We start from the raw sequence: 16,638 nt of genomic DNA, 5'->3' as shown, positions 1-16,638 counted from the left end.
GCGGCTTCTCATATGCATATAATGATTCCGGGAAAATACACGCGTACGTCCAAGGCCACGTCGATGTGTAACGAGGCCCTGCTGGCAATTCGATGTGCAGCCTTGAGCAGTCACCGGAAGCTGCTCTATACGGTGGTCGCATCGTTATTACAATGAAATCGAGTTTCTTTTCGAATTGCAGCCGCATAATTACACGCGACGTTCGCTGCTTCTTTTTTCGTAGTAATTCGGCAATTAGAAGTGTACACTCTTATATCGTTGAATGAATTATCCTCGTCGTATGATATGTCAACAGACTGTTAGAAATTTCCAGAATCGACACGATCTAATCATGTTTACATATTCCAGCGAATAGAAGAGAAAAATTCACATCGAGACCAGTGGATTAATGCCTCTTACTTAGGCAAATCACCGGACAACCAACTTCCTGCGGCTGCTCTCAGGCGCGATACGAATCTTTTCTCGATCGATTCGCTCATAATTCATAATTGGCTCTTGTCGGCATGTTTACAAGTCCGATCGCGTACACGCAATTACACGCTCGCTTATTTTCAATGAACATATTATGCAGACATGTGATTTTTTTTTGTATAAAAAATTTTCGTTTTTATTTCGTATAGAAAAATAATAATTGCGATGGTACAAAAATTAATATAACATTACACATAGGGGGGGCACTACGAGCTAACAAAAAAAAAAGAACACCTCGCGTTATTTGACAGAAGTTATTTACAGTGGGAGGGAAAACAGCGGCAAACATAATAACTCGTGGGTACACAATAATTGTACAACTTCATCCTTAACTATAAAGACTGACCGCGGCCAATTCGTCCCCTGTGTGATGAAGGGGGTGGAAATCACTGGGCCCTGTATACGTACACCGGCTTCGATTCGCATATCATTTCGTTCAACGAGTGAGTAATCTCCGTACTGGTAACTATTATCGCTCGACGACCGATTGGAAGACCCGCGAAGCTTCTCCTGTGCTGCAGTATAATCGGGGCATACTTCGCTCACAGCAGAAGCTTCCTTGGTATACAATAGTTAAACAATGATAATCCATCGGTAGACGCAAACTTTAGCTTATAGAGAGCGGGGACGACCGCAAAGAGTACAGACTCGGGCGACTGTCTCGAAAGAGCGTCTAGTACTTGTATCCCTCGTCGTGGTTCTGCTGATGCTGGTCCTGTACCCAGACGTTCTCCCAGACTGGTTTCCAGACCTGCTTCCAGTCGGGTACCTGGACTTGCTTCCAGGCTGGTACCCACCTGCTCTTCCACTCGTCCTTCCAGACCTGCTTCTTTTCGGTCACCCAGACCTGCTTCTTCTGGTTGTCCCAAGCCTGGACGGACTCCTCCTTCCAGACGAGCTTCTTCTCGGTGTTCCAGACCTGCTTTTTCTCGCTCTTCCAGACCTGCTCCCACTTGGCTACCCACTCGAGCTTCTTGTCGGTCGACCAGGTCTGCTTCTTCTCGGTGCGCCAGACCTTCTTCCACACGGGCTTCCAGACGAGCTTCTTCTTCCACAGGTCGTGGCTGGTGTACTGCCAGCCGTGGCCGTCGGTACCGAGGTGCTTCTCGCCGGGGATGCCGACCTTGACCCACTCTGGTACCCAGACCTTTTTCCAGTCGGGCACTTGGACCTCCTTCCAGATTGGCACCTGGACTTCCTTCCAGATTGGCTTCCAGACCTTCTTCCACGCTGGCACTTGGACTTCCTTCCAGGCTGGTACCTGGATCTCCTTCCACACTGGCTTTTGCACCTGGAACGCAACGACACAACGTCAGTTTGGATTTCGCGATAGAAGTGGAAAGTAGCGTTGATCTCGGGAAAAATATGCGGATAACTCGACAGCGTACGCAGTCGTAAAATCCGCAAAGATCCTTATAACTTTCTCCTTAATGCAAACTCCGCAAACTCTCACCTTCTTCCAGACGGGCACCTGGACGTCCTTCCAGATGGGCACCTGCACCTCCTTCCAGACTGGCACCTGGACCTTCTTCCACTCCTGCTTCCAGGTCATCTTGTTCTCGGTCTTCCAGACCTTCTGCCATTCCTGCTTCCAGGTGAGTTTCTTCTCCCAGCGACCCGAGGGTTGGTGGTGCTGCTGCTGCTGAGGAGCTCCGTAGACCGGAGCTGGGGCACCATATTGGGGAGCGGGTGCTCCGTACGAGTCGGAGACGTGGCCGACCGCACCAGCGCTGGCGAAGGAGCTGCTGCTGCTGCTACCGCCGAACGAGTGAGCCGAGGCGGAGGCATCGGAGAAACCAAGGGCCGGGGCACCATAGCTGTTGGATGGAACTCCGTAGCTGGAGGACGGGGCCGGAGGTGGTCCGTAAGAGTTGCTTACGCCGGTGCCGGGGACGCCGTAGGAAGCCGCCGGTGGGCCATATGATGAGAGTGGTGCTCTGCGAGTTAATCGTTGGATTATTAGTTTGGGGGTATATCTTTGAGGTGGATCGGTCTATTTACAGTTTCTATTTACAGAGGGCCTTTATTTACAGAGGACGAGGTCGATTTATTTACAGGGGGTGTTGGGGGAATGATATTTACAAGGGGCGTGAAATTCACCATATAGCACATGGTGAACCAGTCAGTGTATATCGTTTTACCTCACAGAATTGCCATTGGATACTTTTTATTTCCGCTTACGTATACAAGATAAGAAAGTCTTTTTCAGAAAAACCCGTAATTGAAAGATAATCGAAAATTCAAAGTCAATGTTAGAATCTATCATTCAAGCTTGACTGGTAGCAAGTGCTGTTGAACAGTGTTATCTCGAATGCAAATGTATAGTCAGAAGATTCAACGCGTACGAGAGTCCAAAAGAATGTTTATCAATATTCATCAAAAAGTCATTAATGAAGTAGCGCGAACTGTACAAACTATACAGGTAATCAATGATATGGATATCTTAATACCATATGCCTAAATATGAGACCATAATTATACGCATATAAAAGGTGCTTGTACGGATGACAGCGACATTTCAAGTGCCGCCGTTTCCTGTATCAAACCGACATCGAAATGAAGCTCTTCCTTATCTTTTTCGTTGCCGTCTGTTTCGTAACTGGTATGTACACAAAACTCTGTCATTGAAGATGAATTTTCGTGAAGAAGTAAAAGTAAAATCCAAAAAAAAAAAAAAGACACTTACTCTTTCTTCGCCCTAATCGGCTCCGCAAAAGCGACGGAGGCGACGAAGAGGCACCCGAATAAAATCTGAAACAGAAAAAGTCCAGCAATAAGTCATCGCGAATTCATTAGTTCCCGCAACGCACGCACAAATGACGAAAGAAACGCCGAGCAAGTGAGCGAGAGAGAGAGAGAGAGAGAGAGAGAGAGAGAGAGAGAGAAAAGTGAAATCTTTAAGAGGCAAACGTGTTCCGATATGGCTCCTAATGATTTTTAATAAAACGAGGCGTATATACACTCTCTTTTTCTCTCTCTCTCTCTCTCTCTCTCTCTCTCTCTCTCTCTCTCTCCCTCTCTCAGCCGGCTTATTACGTTTTAAACTGAAAGCGCGTCGCCGTTTCTTTTTTTTTCTTGCGAGAGTGTATCGCAGACTTCCTCGTTTTCATTTACATATCTTTACACTCAGTCGGTCGCAGAGGGCTGTGCCTCGTCGCACTGAAACATTACGTGGCGCTGACGAATCGATCGCGATGTTTATCTCTCGACGACAATACAGTCCCTTTTACAGTGTTCCAACACTTCGCTTATCTATAGCTACGTGGAAAAGTAAGTAGCGCGCGAAAAATGCGACAGAGTGCACTGAGTGTATACTGCAGTCCGAAGAAAAAAAAACTTAACGATCCCCATAAACCCAAAAAAAGAAGAGGAGGCAGAAACGAGCTCCTCTAACGAGCCGTGAATCCTCATCGCTGCATAAAACCGTCCGCTGCGCCAGCGTTAGCGGGAATATAAAAAAAGCAACTATTCCCCGCGAAAACGAAAGTATCTTCGCGAAGCGAACTGTACCAGTCGGTCAGATCCGCGGCGGCCGGATGAAAGAGACGCGAGCTTTATTCCGAGGAAGCGCGCACGTGCGCGCGAGCACATAGTGAAAGTAGAATCCTGCCGCGTGCGCGGAGAGGATGGAAGCTTGGCTCGCGAGCCAATTATTGCGCGGTGGACTCGATTACGTCAGAGATTTCGTAATGCGATTGTGCGAGCGGCCCTTTTTTCACGAGGCGGGATGAGGCAGGGAGCTCTTCGAGGAAGTGAAGAAGGATAGTGTTGAAATTTCGCGAGGAAATCCGCGTTGAGTAATGCGTGCATAGGTAATTGGAACATCGATTAGGCGTTTTTCGGTTTTGCCGGTTCATTCTTCTCGCGGCGTCGGACACTTAGCGCGGCCGAGCTAAATGCCGGAAAGAACTACGCGTGTATATTACTCAACGAAATTCGGGAGACGCGACGTCGAGCATCAGTAGTAACAGGCGAGTGTAGGTCGGACGGCGCGTTGTTATCTAATACGCGCTCCGTGACACACATCGAAGACGTGTCATCGCACTCGCGCAGCCCAATTTCTCTCCGTGCATAATAATTCGCGAGCGCGCGTCATTGATTCAGCGCTAATTGTATCGTTATAGACTCCGAGAATCGAGCGGTCGAAAAATTCTTCCGGTGAAACCGAGGGAAAAAAAAACGGCATCCAGCGCGGGCTAATTTGAATCCGAACTCGCACAGGCGAGATGCTATTGGTCGCGCGAAGATGTCCAGCTCCATTAATCTCGGGCTCGGCTATACTCGAATCCCATTATTATTCATCGGCGCGAGTGCGGGGCCCGCCTCGGGAATATAAAAATTCGTTATCCACAGGCGGTGGCGACCGGAGAAATTCGCCTTTCTAGGCTCTCTCTCTCTCTCTCTCTCTCTCTCTCTCTCTATATATATATATATATATATATATATATATATATATATATATATATATATATATATATACGAATGCTTTTAGAAATCTTCGTCCGAAATATAGCCATAGGCTATATAGGAGCTGCGCGGGCTTTTTTTCGTTCGAACGACGCGGCGCGAGAGAGGAGCGATTAATGAGCCGAGAGAGAAGATGACGCTAATTGCATTTTCGACCGCGTTTCTTTCCTCTTTTTTGGGGTTAGCGGAAAATTACCTGCGGGATGCGTGGACGCGTATTGTAAGAGGTGGATGGAAGATATTCAGGTGGCTGATTGATTTTTGGCGCGCGGTTTTCGAAAGTTTGGGAATTCGGACGGAGATGCGCCGGTCGAGATTTTTTTGGGCCATTAAAAGTTGCTATTTATAGACGTGATTATCATATAAGGTTATTGGGCTTTGTAGTGCTTTCGCTGTATCTCAGAAAAATGTGTGATTGACGATCTTCGATGCTTCAAGTAATGCTTTGTGATTAAATTGAAGTGCACGCCGAATGCTTTACTCTTAAATGCAGCATTAATATAAACGTGCGTAATAAGCAAGGCTGATTGACGCAGCTTAATTTTCGTACAAATTGTAGGAATGTTAACTACCGCAAATTTTTCAGCTTTGGATTACTCGATTTGTAAATACTCAATTTGAGAGAGTGATTAAATATTAATTTTTTCAATAAATTCATGTAGTCAATAATTATTTTGCAAAAAAAAATCAATTGCGTTATCAATTTTAATGAAATCGATAATTAAGCGAGAAAAACGTTTACCTTACCGTAATGCGATTGATTTTGACACACATTTTTCCGCACTCGCGGATACAACGAAAATAAAAAAAAATACCGTGAGATTAGCACGAGATGCTTTTTTTATGTTAATTTCAAGCGAGTATCAGTAAATTGTGAAGTTCCTTTGCAACGATAACAAAAAAATAATAAAATAAAAAAACATCTCATGCGCGATCCCAATTGGTGAACAAACCCGGCAGCTTCAAAAGTACATCACTTTTTGGCAACTGAACAATCAAAAGACGTACACGCCGGTTCGCTTTCGATTTCTCGCGTCAATATAGTCGCAAAATCACTTCATGTCCATGATACAGTGTACGCAAAAGCACGAGATGGAGCTTTCACGCAAATCAGTATAGTGTCCTCTGTCACTTGTATACATTCCGCCTCTCGAGACCGATGCACTTTATTCCTCTCCGGCGCACTTTTCTTTCGAATCGACGCGCGCCTCGTACGAATTCCGAATTAAACCGCTCTCGAAATCGATCGATCCGAAAAAAAATCACAAGTTCCCGCGACCGATACGAAAAAAAGTAAATCCACCGCGCGAAACCGCTGCACACCAATAGAACACTGACCAGGGCTGAGCGCATGTTGCGTGTGTCTTGGTCCAATCTCGCGGGCTGCGAAGGTGTCCCAAGCTTTGAGTCTCTCTCCTGTTTCGGTGAAAAATATCCCCGTGTGGGCTGCGGCTCTGCTCCACACAATCCTTAATTTAAAACTCCTCTGGCGAATTCGTGGTGACAAGCCGGCGCTTATATACTTGCGCGAGCTCCTCCGGCCGGTCTGATGGTCTAGGCGTGTGTTGCCACTGCCTGGCTGCATGGGCCCGAGGCTCCGAAGGTGGGGCGAACTGCCTCTCTTTCTTTCGGGCCGCTCGCATTTTTTTCCAACGCAGCTCTCCCGCGGGTATACGTCTGTCGGCACGGCTTATTAGGCGGTGGGGGCCCCAGAAGCGAGGAGTAGCGCGCGACACGACCGATGGGGAGGGATGAGTGTGCTGGTCCTTCTCGAGATCCATACGCTCGCGGTTATTGCGGAGAGGATCGTACGGGAGAAAGGTTCTGCGAGGGTACACTTCTTTTATCGCGGGGAAGTTTGCATAAGAGCCAGGATTCGATTGGGGGCTTTGCCGATTCTTTCTTTCTTTTTTGCGAGGATCGAATTCTGCGGAGAGTATTTTTACCGGCGTTGTGTAACTTGGTGATCTGGTATTCGTTCGAAGAATAGCGACTATTTTTAATACAAATTTTTTACGCTGATAAATCATAATCGAATGGACGGTACTTTTCCCAGGCTACATAGGAAAAAAACGGCTTTCTTCTGCATACAAAGTAAGAAGCGCTATTTATAGACTCATTTGTATAACGATTGTCTTCAAATTTGCACCTGCGAGTAATTTACAATTCGGTTATAACATATACCGTACCCCCAACAATAGGCGAACGTCGAGCGCAAACACCTGCTATTTTGAGCCATAAAATAATTCAACAAATTCCCCGCGACGAGCAGTAAAGCCGCGTTTTACTGCTCCGCTAAAATATACAGCCCCGGCGACTCGTCTATAAACAATCGCATCTTCACATCGAATGATCGTTAAATCGTTCTCGAGACAAACTACACTGAAAAAAAACACAGCCATTTTAACTGAACTGGCACCAGTAATCCGTCATTGTACGAAGACTCGCCAAGATTACCGTCGAGTTCAGCAGTTTTAAAGAATCAGTTCGGTCGTTTTTGCTGGTGTCCCGCGTAAGCGACCAATTTTACGAGTCGCGACTCGTCAAAACTACCAGTGGCACACCGTTGTTCTTACTGAACAGTCGTTACGGTGGCAGAACGGTTAAAACTACCGGACAGCAGAAACGACTGTGTTTTTTTTCAGTGTAGCCGATCGATCAGCCAAACTCGTCTGTATACATCGGAGGAGATAAAACCACTGTAGCAGATATTTCCGAGAGAGAAAAAACAAATTAGCCTTCGCTAAAAGCCAAGGCTCATCTCGTCATGGATCGCCGCGGCGCGAAAGTGAAATTCCGCAAGCTACTATGCATATCTGCATTCCTTTTTTATACGACGCGGAAATTTTTCCTCGAGAAAAAATCGACTCTCCGCACCGGTTATCTAATTGTTATCGAGTCTTACCGACTCGATTCATCATATCTGCCGCCGGTACTTTCGATTTTCTTCCACGCAACCATGACTCGGCAGAATCTATTGAAAATAATATCGATCCAACGTCATATCCTGCAACGGATCTCGAAGCTCAAAGTACCCAGTTATACGATTCGAGTGAAAAACCTTTGACCCACAACAAGACAAGAGGTGCAAGGAAATGCGTGAAAAACAACGCACTTAGTGGGAAACTGTGAAAAGTCGCCTCGGGCGCGTGAACGTCGTGGGACTGCGAATGAATGTGGGATTATATCTCCGCTGGTGTGTATAGGTACACCAAGACAAGTTCAGGGACGCGTGTGAAAATTCTGGTGCTTTTTTCGCTCGTCTATCTCGTTAAGTAGGAAAAGGAGCCTTTGTTTTGGCTTTTCACCTTTGTTCGCGCTACTGTGCGCTCGACGATTCCGAAAAAGAAAATTCGTCCGATAATCGCAGTTCATATACGCTGTAAAGTAAATAGCTTTCAGTTGTAAATAATCCAAGTTTGGAAAACACTCGAGAACGATTGCTCAAGTCGAAAATCAAAACACTAAGCAATCGCATCTCACGCGTATACAAGTAGGTAAAGTCCGAGTCGGGTGAGGCGCGTCCGTATGATATCTCGCACAGCATGCAGTAATCGTTCGGTTCACTCTTCCTGCATAAAAAGCGAACTTTATTGATCCCTCCATTCGATTGCGCAACTGTCTTCTGGCGAACGCTCAAATTCAATCAGTCGGCAAAAAACTGATTCCAGATCATAAAAGCTCACTCTCTCATCTCTGTGCGGTAACATCGTATCCAGCTTCTGCATCGAGGGTTGGCCTTCTGCGTATACTTTCACTCTTGTCGACACTCCGCATATCGTCGTACATACATATGCCCACGCGCTTTTCGAACCTATACGATATTTACGAGTATGAATTACGAGAGAAGAAAAGAAAGAGTCCGCGAGATCGGGAAAAATAAAAAGAAGAGTAAAAGAGACGCCGTGGACGGAAGCAATGCTTTATTTACGCCGGCAATTTACGCCGCGCGCGCAGAGCGTGTGTGGCGCAACGGCTTCTTTTAATTGCATGTGCAAGCGCCGCGATGCGCTCGCGGAATTTCCAGCTTTCGTTTTTTCCTCGCGCGCGTCTTTTCAGCGCTGCACTGCCGAGAGAGTATCCCGTGCGTTGTCGTCGCGGTGTGCATATATAGCCGTTGTTGCTGCCCATGGAGAGAGAGAGAGAGAGAGGAAGGAAATTAGTCGCAGACAGTGACACACGTGTAGCGCTGATGGCTTTTGAATTGCTTTTGACTGCGGAGGAAAGCAGGAAGAGCTTCCCGCGAAGTTATTATACCGTTCGAGAGCTATATGTAGGTGGCCTCTTGTATAGCCATCGCTGAAGTTTTCGTGATTGAAAGCGCAGAAAAATGGAAAAATGAAGAGTTACGAAAACGGATATAATCCGTCACGTACATGAAAAAGCCGCTCATCGCTCCCACACACTACTCGCGCCCTTCAATTTTTCCTGCCCACCGCCAATCAATCAAGCCGTCGTCCCAAGCGTAACGCACCGCAACGCGCGCGGCTCTATTTACATTATATCCTCTAACTTGGCCACTTTAACGCTCCGCCGCGCGCGGCTTCCGTCAGTGTCAATATCAGTCGCGGCTAATAGGTGGATGGGACTCGGGAGAGCCGTAGCGTAATAGCTGCAGTCCCGAGTCTATATAGCTGATGGAGAAAGTCTGTCGTTGATCAGGAGGCTGCTGTGGGTTATTGTCTCTTGCGCCGGGTTGTACGCGGAGGACGAGTTTTGATTTCTTTTTTGTTTCTTCGAAGTTTCGCGCGAAATTAAAAAACAAGTGTGAGAGAACCCGATCGGTTTCAGTCTAATACCCTCTAATCCTCGTCTAATCCAGGCATCGCGTGTCGTCGCTCAGAAAAAGCCATCCTAAATTTCGTGAATCGCCTGACGTTTATACGGCGATACTCGCGAGATAACGTCGGTTTATTGAAATATTAATAGCGCCGGGCCCCGAGAGTGACACCCGAAGTGATGAATAACTCGAGCCTTGTTTATCTTTAATCTATCAGACCTGCGGCTCGCCGACGCGCGTGAAAGCAGCGTAACCTTATACTATACACAGACTCGTCGCACGCGATAAATTCGATGTATTAACTCGTGAGATGTTTCCCTTTTCCATCATTTTGCCAAAATGCGCTACAGCACTCGACTTATTCTACTGTACAAAGTATAGGAGCAGTCGAGATGATTCCTCGTCGACCTATTGACACAAAATCGAGCTCGCGAAAATGGCACCGTATTCAAAATAGCACGAAGCGCAACTTTTGGAAGGCCGCGCATTAGTGGAATGTTTTCGCCCATAAACTAGATATCCAGGAAAGAAAAAACAACATAAGCCTCGTCGAGTCTCCATTAGCATATGCAGCGTTATCCAAACGATTGACGTTTTATTACGAACGAAATCTAGTCGCGAATTTAAGCACCGCGGTATAAAAAGAAAAAAGATCTCCTACGGCTTGCGCAACTGTTTTCGGCCCATAAACTCCTTTTACGACGATTGTCCCTAAAATTTCCAAGCGTTTATTATGCAGTGTCCAATTAATCAAGCTTAGCCGCGACGAAAGAAGGCTTTACTCTCGTTTCTCCCCGAGATGCGCACTTGCGTCATTGCGCAATTATAATACGAAACCTTGCTTTACATACTTATAATACGCTTATAATACGAGCGACTTCGATGTCGAGGGAAAAAAAGAAGAAGCATCGTACACGACGTTACAAGCGAGGTGAATCTCGCCGGGTCGTAAAGCAAAATGAGAAATTAGCGTACACGCGCAGAAATTAATGCTCGATTTTACTTCGATAATAACTACACGCGCGGGGAGGGGGTATCGCTCGAGGTCTATTTCACGCGTCTCGCATTATATCACTCATGTACACCGCATCCTTATGAAAGCGCAGCACATATAATCGAGCTATAAAGATTAATACGCGCGCATCTCGGGACGAGGAAAAATTTCCAAAAATCCCTCACTGATCATGCACGGAACGAAGTTTCTCTCCGCAAAAACCGACGGCGACGACCTTCGCCTCGCGTAATAACCATAACTCCAGTGCGCGAGCTGGATACGATAATTTTCCCGTAAAGAGCGAAGCACCCTCGTGGCTTGCAGGATGAAAAAAATTGCGCCTCGCTCGTTGCGCAAGCTCGATTTTATTCTCCGCTTATACAGATAATTAATTTAACCCGCGAGCAGCGCGCGCATCCTTTCGAGGAATCGAAATAAAAAAAAAGAGAGAGAAAGAATAAGAGAGGGGGATTACGTCAGCTCCGGTCGAGATTCTTCGCCGGGAGAGCTAATTAAAGCGCATCGCGCGCGCGCGCGCGCAGCGACCGGTGCTTAAAGGAGCGATAATAATTTGTCCGTTTTCTCGGGGGATATAGCGCGACGGGTGTCGCAAGCTTAAATAGTGGATCTGGCAGTGTTTGCCGTGGATACGCGGAAACGGCATTCTCGCGATTCTTTCTAAATCACCTCTTGATGCGACGCATTCGTAAAGAAATCACGCTGGGCGATTAATCATCGCAGGATACACACAGAGACTCTTTATTGCACATTGACTCTTTATCGCGTGATCGGTGCCGTATAACGAAGAAAAAAAAGCGCCCGCTCGTCCTTTGCGCAATTCAAAAGTGTATCGGCAGAAATAAGTACGTTCGAAATCTTACATCAGCCCCGGCGAGTATACATACACACAAGCCGAGGAATCCTTTTGAAACCAGAGCAGTTAACCCATTTCTCTCTCGCGCGCGTGCATGCATCGCCGTGTAATGATATGCGGATCACGCGCTGTTTCCTCGCGGGATTTTCGGCGTGTGTGCATATAGTTTTCATTTTCGAGCGAGAAGCTCCAGTAGACGGCGTCTGATTTTTTTAATTTTTCGGACTCTCTCGTTGCCCAATAGATAGTGTACGCGAAGAAAAGGGATTTTCTGAACGCGGTTGGGCAATGACAATAAAAACGTAACTCCTGATGCTCGATTATACTCGACTTTCACCGAACAATGCCTCCCGAGAGTGTATAATAAACATTATCAATGTCGCTCGGCTTGTTAAAGTTTACAACGATCGAGAGCCTTTTAACAAAGACGAGCGAGTAGGCTACTATTATAACAATTTGAGTAATCGAGCGTAGCTCTTACGCGATGCTATGTGTGCATTACTCATTACTCTCCGTGACGTACGGAGGCGAGTACATGTGTATATATATATAAGCGTCTTCGGCGATTTTGACGCACGGGCGAATTGCTCCGCTGGTGCGTGCGACTCTTGCGAGAGAGTCGAGCCACTCTTTTTTTCGCAATCTCCTTTCGGAGTAAAGAAAATCGCTATACCGAGAAGTGCATCTCCCGCAGCTGCGGGCGAGTAGCTTCTCGGCCAGCGTCTCGAGAAGTTTCAAAAGCGGCTTCGAGTCGTTTTTCGCCGGTCACTTATTTTAATAACGCAGCGCGAGAGTCCGAGTAATTCCGGAGGAGCCGATGCTTTTTGTGCGAGTGACGTGTGAATTTTCAGACGCGAGTTATTCACACCGAGTGATTATTCAATAAATTATGGTCTAGAGGTTGGTCTTCAAAAACGATATATATATAAGGAATTAGGTAATAACGCGCGTACACTGCCCGACTCGTCGTAAAGTCATCTTTATCTCCCTTTCAGCAGTCCCGAAAATACGTCGTGAGAGCTGAGGCCGCATAATAAAATCCGACAGGCTCGCGCGAGGCGACAACACTTTTAATACAGTCACGCGCCAGGCCAGCATCAGCCTACCGAGACGCTCGTAATTAAAGTATGCGCTCGGGGAACGAGAGAAGATTAACGGGCCCGTGTCACGAGATCGCACCTGATGCGACACTTTCCCTGATGCGGAAGCGCGTATACACATAGTCGAGATATTCCGATTCAGCGCTGTGTTTTATTAATAACGAGTTTCCGCCCGCGGATTTCGACTAATTTGTCCGAGCTGATTTTTTCATAAGCGCGACTGGACACTTTCTACTCCGAGAGGTGTCGGGGCCGATCGGCCTGTATTATACACATCGCGCGCGCTTTTTTCGGGATGGAGACTAGAGCGCTCTGACATAACTGCGCTCGTTTTATTTTAGGCGAGCGACGCGCGCGGAGAAAGTGCTTTCTTTGCGCGGCGTTCTCCGGTGGACATGACTCTGTGGGAATCGGTTACACTGCCGCGAGGGGGATGAAAATATCGATCTTTTATTCAGAAGGTTCGGCCGCCTGTATATGGCTTCCGTTTCCTTCGAGAGTATAATATATAGGAGAAGCAAGAAAAAATCAAGCTATCGGGACGCCGTAAAACAGTGAAAGTTTTAACAGTAGCGCGCGGAAATAAAGCGAGAAATATGCGACGGGTTTGCATAAAAATTTGCATAGTCCTTTGTGGATCCATGCTCGGCCGATTTACATTTGACACCAGTATAGTTCGCATAATTTATACTTGAATTATATAAAGACCTCCACGGCTGCTTTTCTCTTTCACTGCTATAATGACGCAAAGGATATAGCGAAGTGTCGTGTGTCGAATCGCACGTTTATCATAAAGCACATCGGTATCACAGCTCGGCGCAGAGTGTGGGAAATTCCAGTGGTTTTGCATAATTTTAGCATCATTTTTTTCCTTTAATTATATTCCCGAAGTGCATATAGCCACCAGTGTGCGTAGGCGCGCATTATAACAGAAAGTGTGCTGGAACAGTCCGGGAGCAATGAGACAGGCAATTAGCATAATTAAATTAAGAATTTTTCGCATTTTTGTCGCGGTGTATTCGAAAGCCCGAATTCCACGGGTAAAAGTAATCCAGATATCTCACTCTCAGGTAGACATTCGTCACACTCAAAAAGTTCGTTGCATAAAAAACTGTGCAGATGATCAACGAAGAAAAATGGAGCCGCGCGGAGAGATAACAGCGTATACTGCAGCGAGAAAGTCCGAGGGATTCATTAAGTATAATTCGATACAATCGATTTTTCCTCGCGAGACACTTATTTTTCCCGATTGTCGGCGTTGGTAAAAGTTACGAAACTATTTTCCCTCGGAATTTCTCGATCTATCGATCAATTCCCACACGGCACCATGTGTCATCGAGCTTGCACTTCACTTTCATCGCGATACCGATCACATCGTGGCTGGCACTCCAATTATTAGAACGTGGAATATAATGATCGACGAGACTCAAAACGTCGTGAATATTCATCGCCTACACGCACACACGTGTGTGCAGTATCTAAAATACGTTTCAATGTCAAGCTCGTTAGCGCGAGCAGCTTTCCATAGCGATAACAGAGCGAGCAGTTCCTCGCAGCGACAGCTCGTAAACGCGCGAGAACAGCGCTTTGCTTCTGCAGCCCTCGGGACTCGATTATACTTGCGCTCTAAGTGCGCGGCTTTTCCTTAGGAAGTGTGTGTACACGGCTTATGCAACACATATATGGTGTCAGGCGCTTTCTCAAAAAGTCATTCGCGCTTTTTTCACTCTCATCGACGAGAGAGATGTGTTATTCTTGTACTTCGATTATGTATACAGGAGGTGACGATGGTATCGAACGTAACGCGGGAAGCGATTTTTTAATTGGCGGTTTTCTGAGAGCTGAGATTGTACTTTGGCGTGCGGTAATTTACTCGTGAGACGAGTGATTAAAATTGCCGATTTACACGCTATACTTGCAGTTTCTTGTTTTGAGCGCTGCGTTACAAGTTGCGAATGACGTTCGATATCCGTAATCACTGACCGAAATCGGCAAACTGGTTCGAATACAATAAAATCGAATCCTGCAAAAATGTATGACTTTCAAAAAATTCTTTCAAAATTTTCAAGATTCTCGCGCAAATTATGATCGATAGCTTTCTCTCGCGTAGCCGTCGTAATTCGACGTTGCGGCAGTAGTGCAACGAATCGACGTAATGAAAACATCTCCCAAGAGCGCGAAAATTTCGTGCACCGCTTGAGATTAATCGGGTCAATTTGTTCCGGCCCGGTAAAGTGCCGCCGATTCATCATATCGGCGCCGAGCGTTAATTTCGCCTCTTTATAGGGAAATCCGTAATTTTTAACCAAGATGTACGAATTCGTGTGTATACAACTTACTCGTGTAAGAAAGACGGCTTGTTATTTATTAAAAATCTTTTTTCTTTTCGAGTAATTGAGATGCCAACGGTTTGTTGTTCGAGTTTAATTGGCGTCGAGTGTTGGCGTTACGCTTTGAGTAAATCGATCATTTTGTATTTATCAGTTGGCGCAGTACTTGGTTAACTTTCTTGTAAAAAAGTTAATCTCAATGATGACATAAATCATAAGTTTATTCCTGCCACCGTACATTTTTTTTTTCCTTTTTCGAACAGTACAGAATCCGAGAGTTGCACTATTTCACGAAGTATGCAGGAAACAGCAAAATAAAACATGATTTACACGGTCAGTAAAACTATTTCTCCTTTGTAAAATTCTTTTGAAAACATAACGCGTAACAATACTATTATTCTGATTTCTACGAACGGTATATGTTTTCTAAAGGTACCACCCCAAAGCCCATTTTACGACTTATCTCTTCAAAACTCGCTCATCACGACCGCAGCCTCCGACCGCAGCCTTCAAAAAGGCTATGCTACATCCAAATTACTCACTCCTCGCCAGAGTAGCCGAGAAAGCAATAAAGAACCTAATTTAATCTCATTGTTATGTCAGTACTTCATTACGCACAAAATCGGCTAAACAACCTTACGAAATTCGCCGCCGAAAACTCGGTAGCTCAGGCCTAATTAAAGAGTTTGAAAAAGTTCGCTACACACACAGACGCAGTGGACTGAAGAAAAAAACGGCAAAGCATAATAAATATCGCGGCTCGCGCGCATTGCCCAATCATACGTGTTTACTGCGTATTCACGTTGCTAGGATAAAGGAAAAAAATGGCGCGCGGTCATGCATAAGCATGAGATGGCAACGAAAGAATGGTATAGAAATTTAGTGCGCTCCTGCATTTTTTACAGCCGCGCGACGAACGTATCACAATATAATGTAGAAATCGAGAGAGACTATCGAGGAAGTGTCATTTTTAATTTCTCAAATAAATATGCTCGGATTTATTGAGGAAGTAGTTTTTTTATCGAGAGTATATAGCTTCAAGATTTTTTACTGCTATACCGTTGTCCCTCACTGTGGACTGAAAAACAATGCACCTATGCTTTTTTCAGAATCCACTCGAAATTCGAATGCATTATTACACCGGGCTTCTCAGCTGGTAGTCTCATTAAAATAAAAGACCTAATTACCCCGAAATTGCCTATGCATGGAGCCAGCGATGCGTCCGCTCGGGTTCGATCCTCTTGAGAAACAGTAGACGCGGTGAAAAGCGCGCGCGCGCATTTCCTGCACCAGAATACAAAAATCTCGCAAGCTTATACGCCTCTGCTAACTGCCATTAATTAACATCTCTTACAAAAGCGTATATAAATTTTCGTGCTTTTCGAAACTGTAGCACAGCGCGTCGTTACACTTGCATTATTACGTATTCCAATTAGGAGAATTGACCAAGAAAGCGCACGCGCAGTCTTCTTTCGAGAAGCTCTGGAAATATGCGCGTATAGCTTCTAAAGCGCATGCGGGAATAGGCGTGGTCCGGATCCACGAATGTCGTGAGGGGGCGGGTCGAAAGCTCGGAGCTTGCGGCGTCCCCCTCAATGGATTTGTATACGCGTCGGGCGAAG

At 46.0% G+C, this 16,638-nt stretch overlaps 2 protein-coding genes across 2 annotated transcripts in view; one reads left to right on the top strand and one right to left on the bottom strand.

The window, feature by feature from the left end:
- LOC100121833 (cytochrome P450 2C41) overlaps nt 1–16,638 on the top strand; it is a 107,175-nt gene that overhangs the window by 57,065 nt on the left and 33,472 nt on the right. The gene's annotated exons all lie outside the window — the stretch shown is intronic.
- On the bottom strand, nt 589–6,495 carry LOC100121867. The gene is made up of 4 exons (XM_001604187.5): nt 6,277–6,495; nt 3,158–3,222; nt 1,925–2,408; nt 589–1,762 (listed from the first exon to the last, which is right to left on the bottom strand). The coding sequence occupies exons 1-4, from the start codon at nt 6,289–6,291 to the stop codon at nt 1,145–1,147; spliced, it is 1,182 nt and encodes a 393-aa protein (XP_001604237.1). The 5' UTR covers nt 6,292–6,495; the 3' UTR covers nt 589–1,144.

Source organism: Nasonia vitripennis, chromosome 1 (genome assembly GCF_009193385.2).
Source record: "Nasonia vitripennis strain AsymCx chromosome 1, Nvit_psr_1.1, whole genome shotgun sequence".
Taxonomy (NCBI): Eukaryota; Metazoa; Arthropoda; class Insecta; order Hymenoptera; family Pteromalidae; genus Nasonia; species Nasonia vitripennis.
The sequence above is the reverse complement of the archived record's forward strand: the minus strand, read 5'-3'. Positions and strand labels throughout refer to the sequence as shown.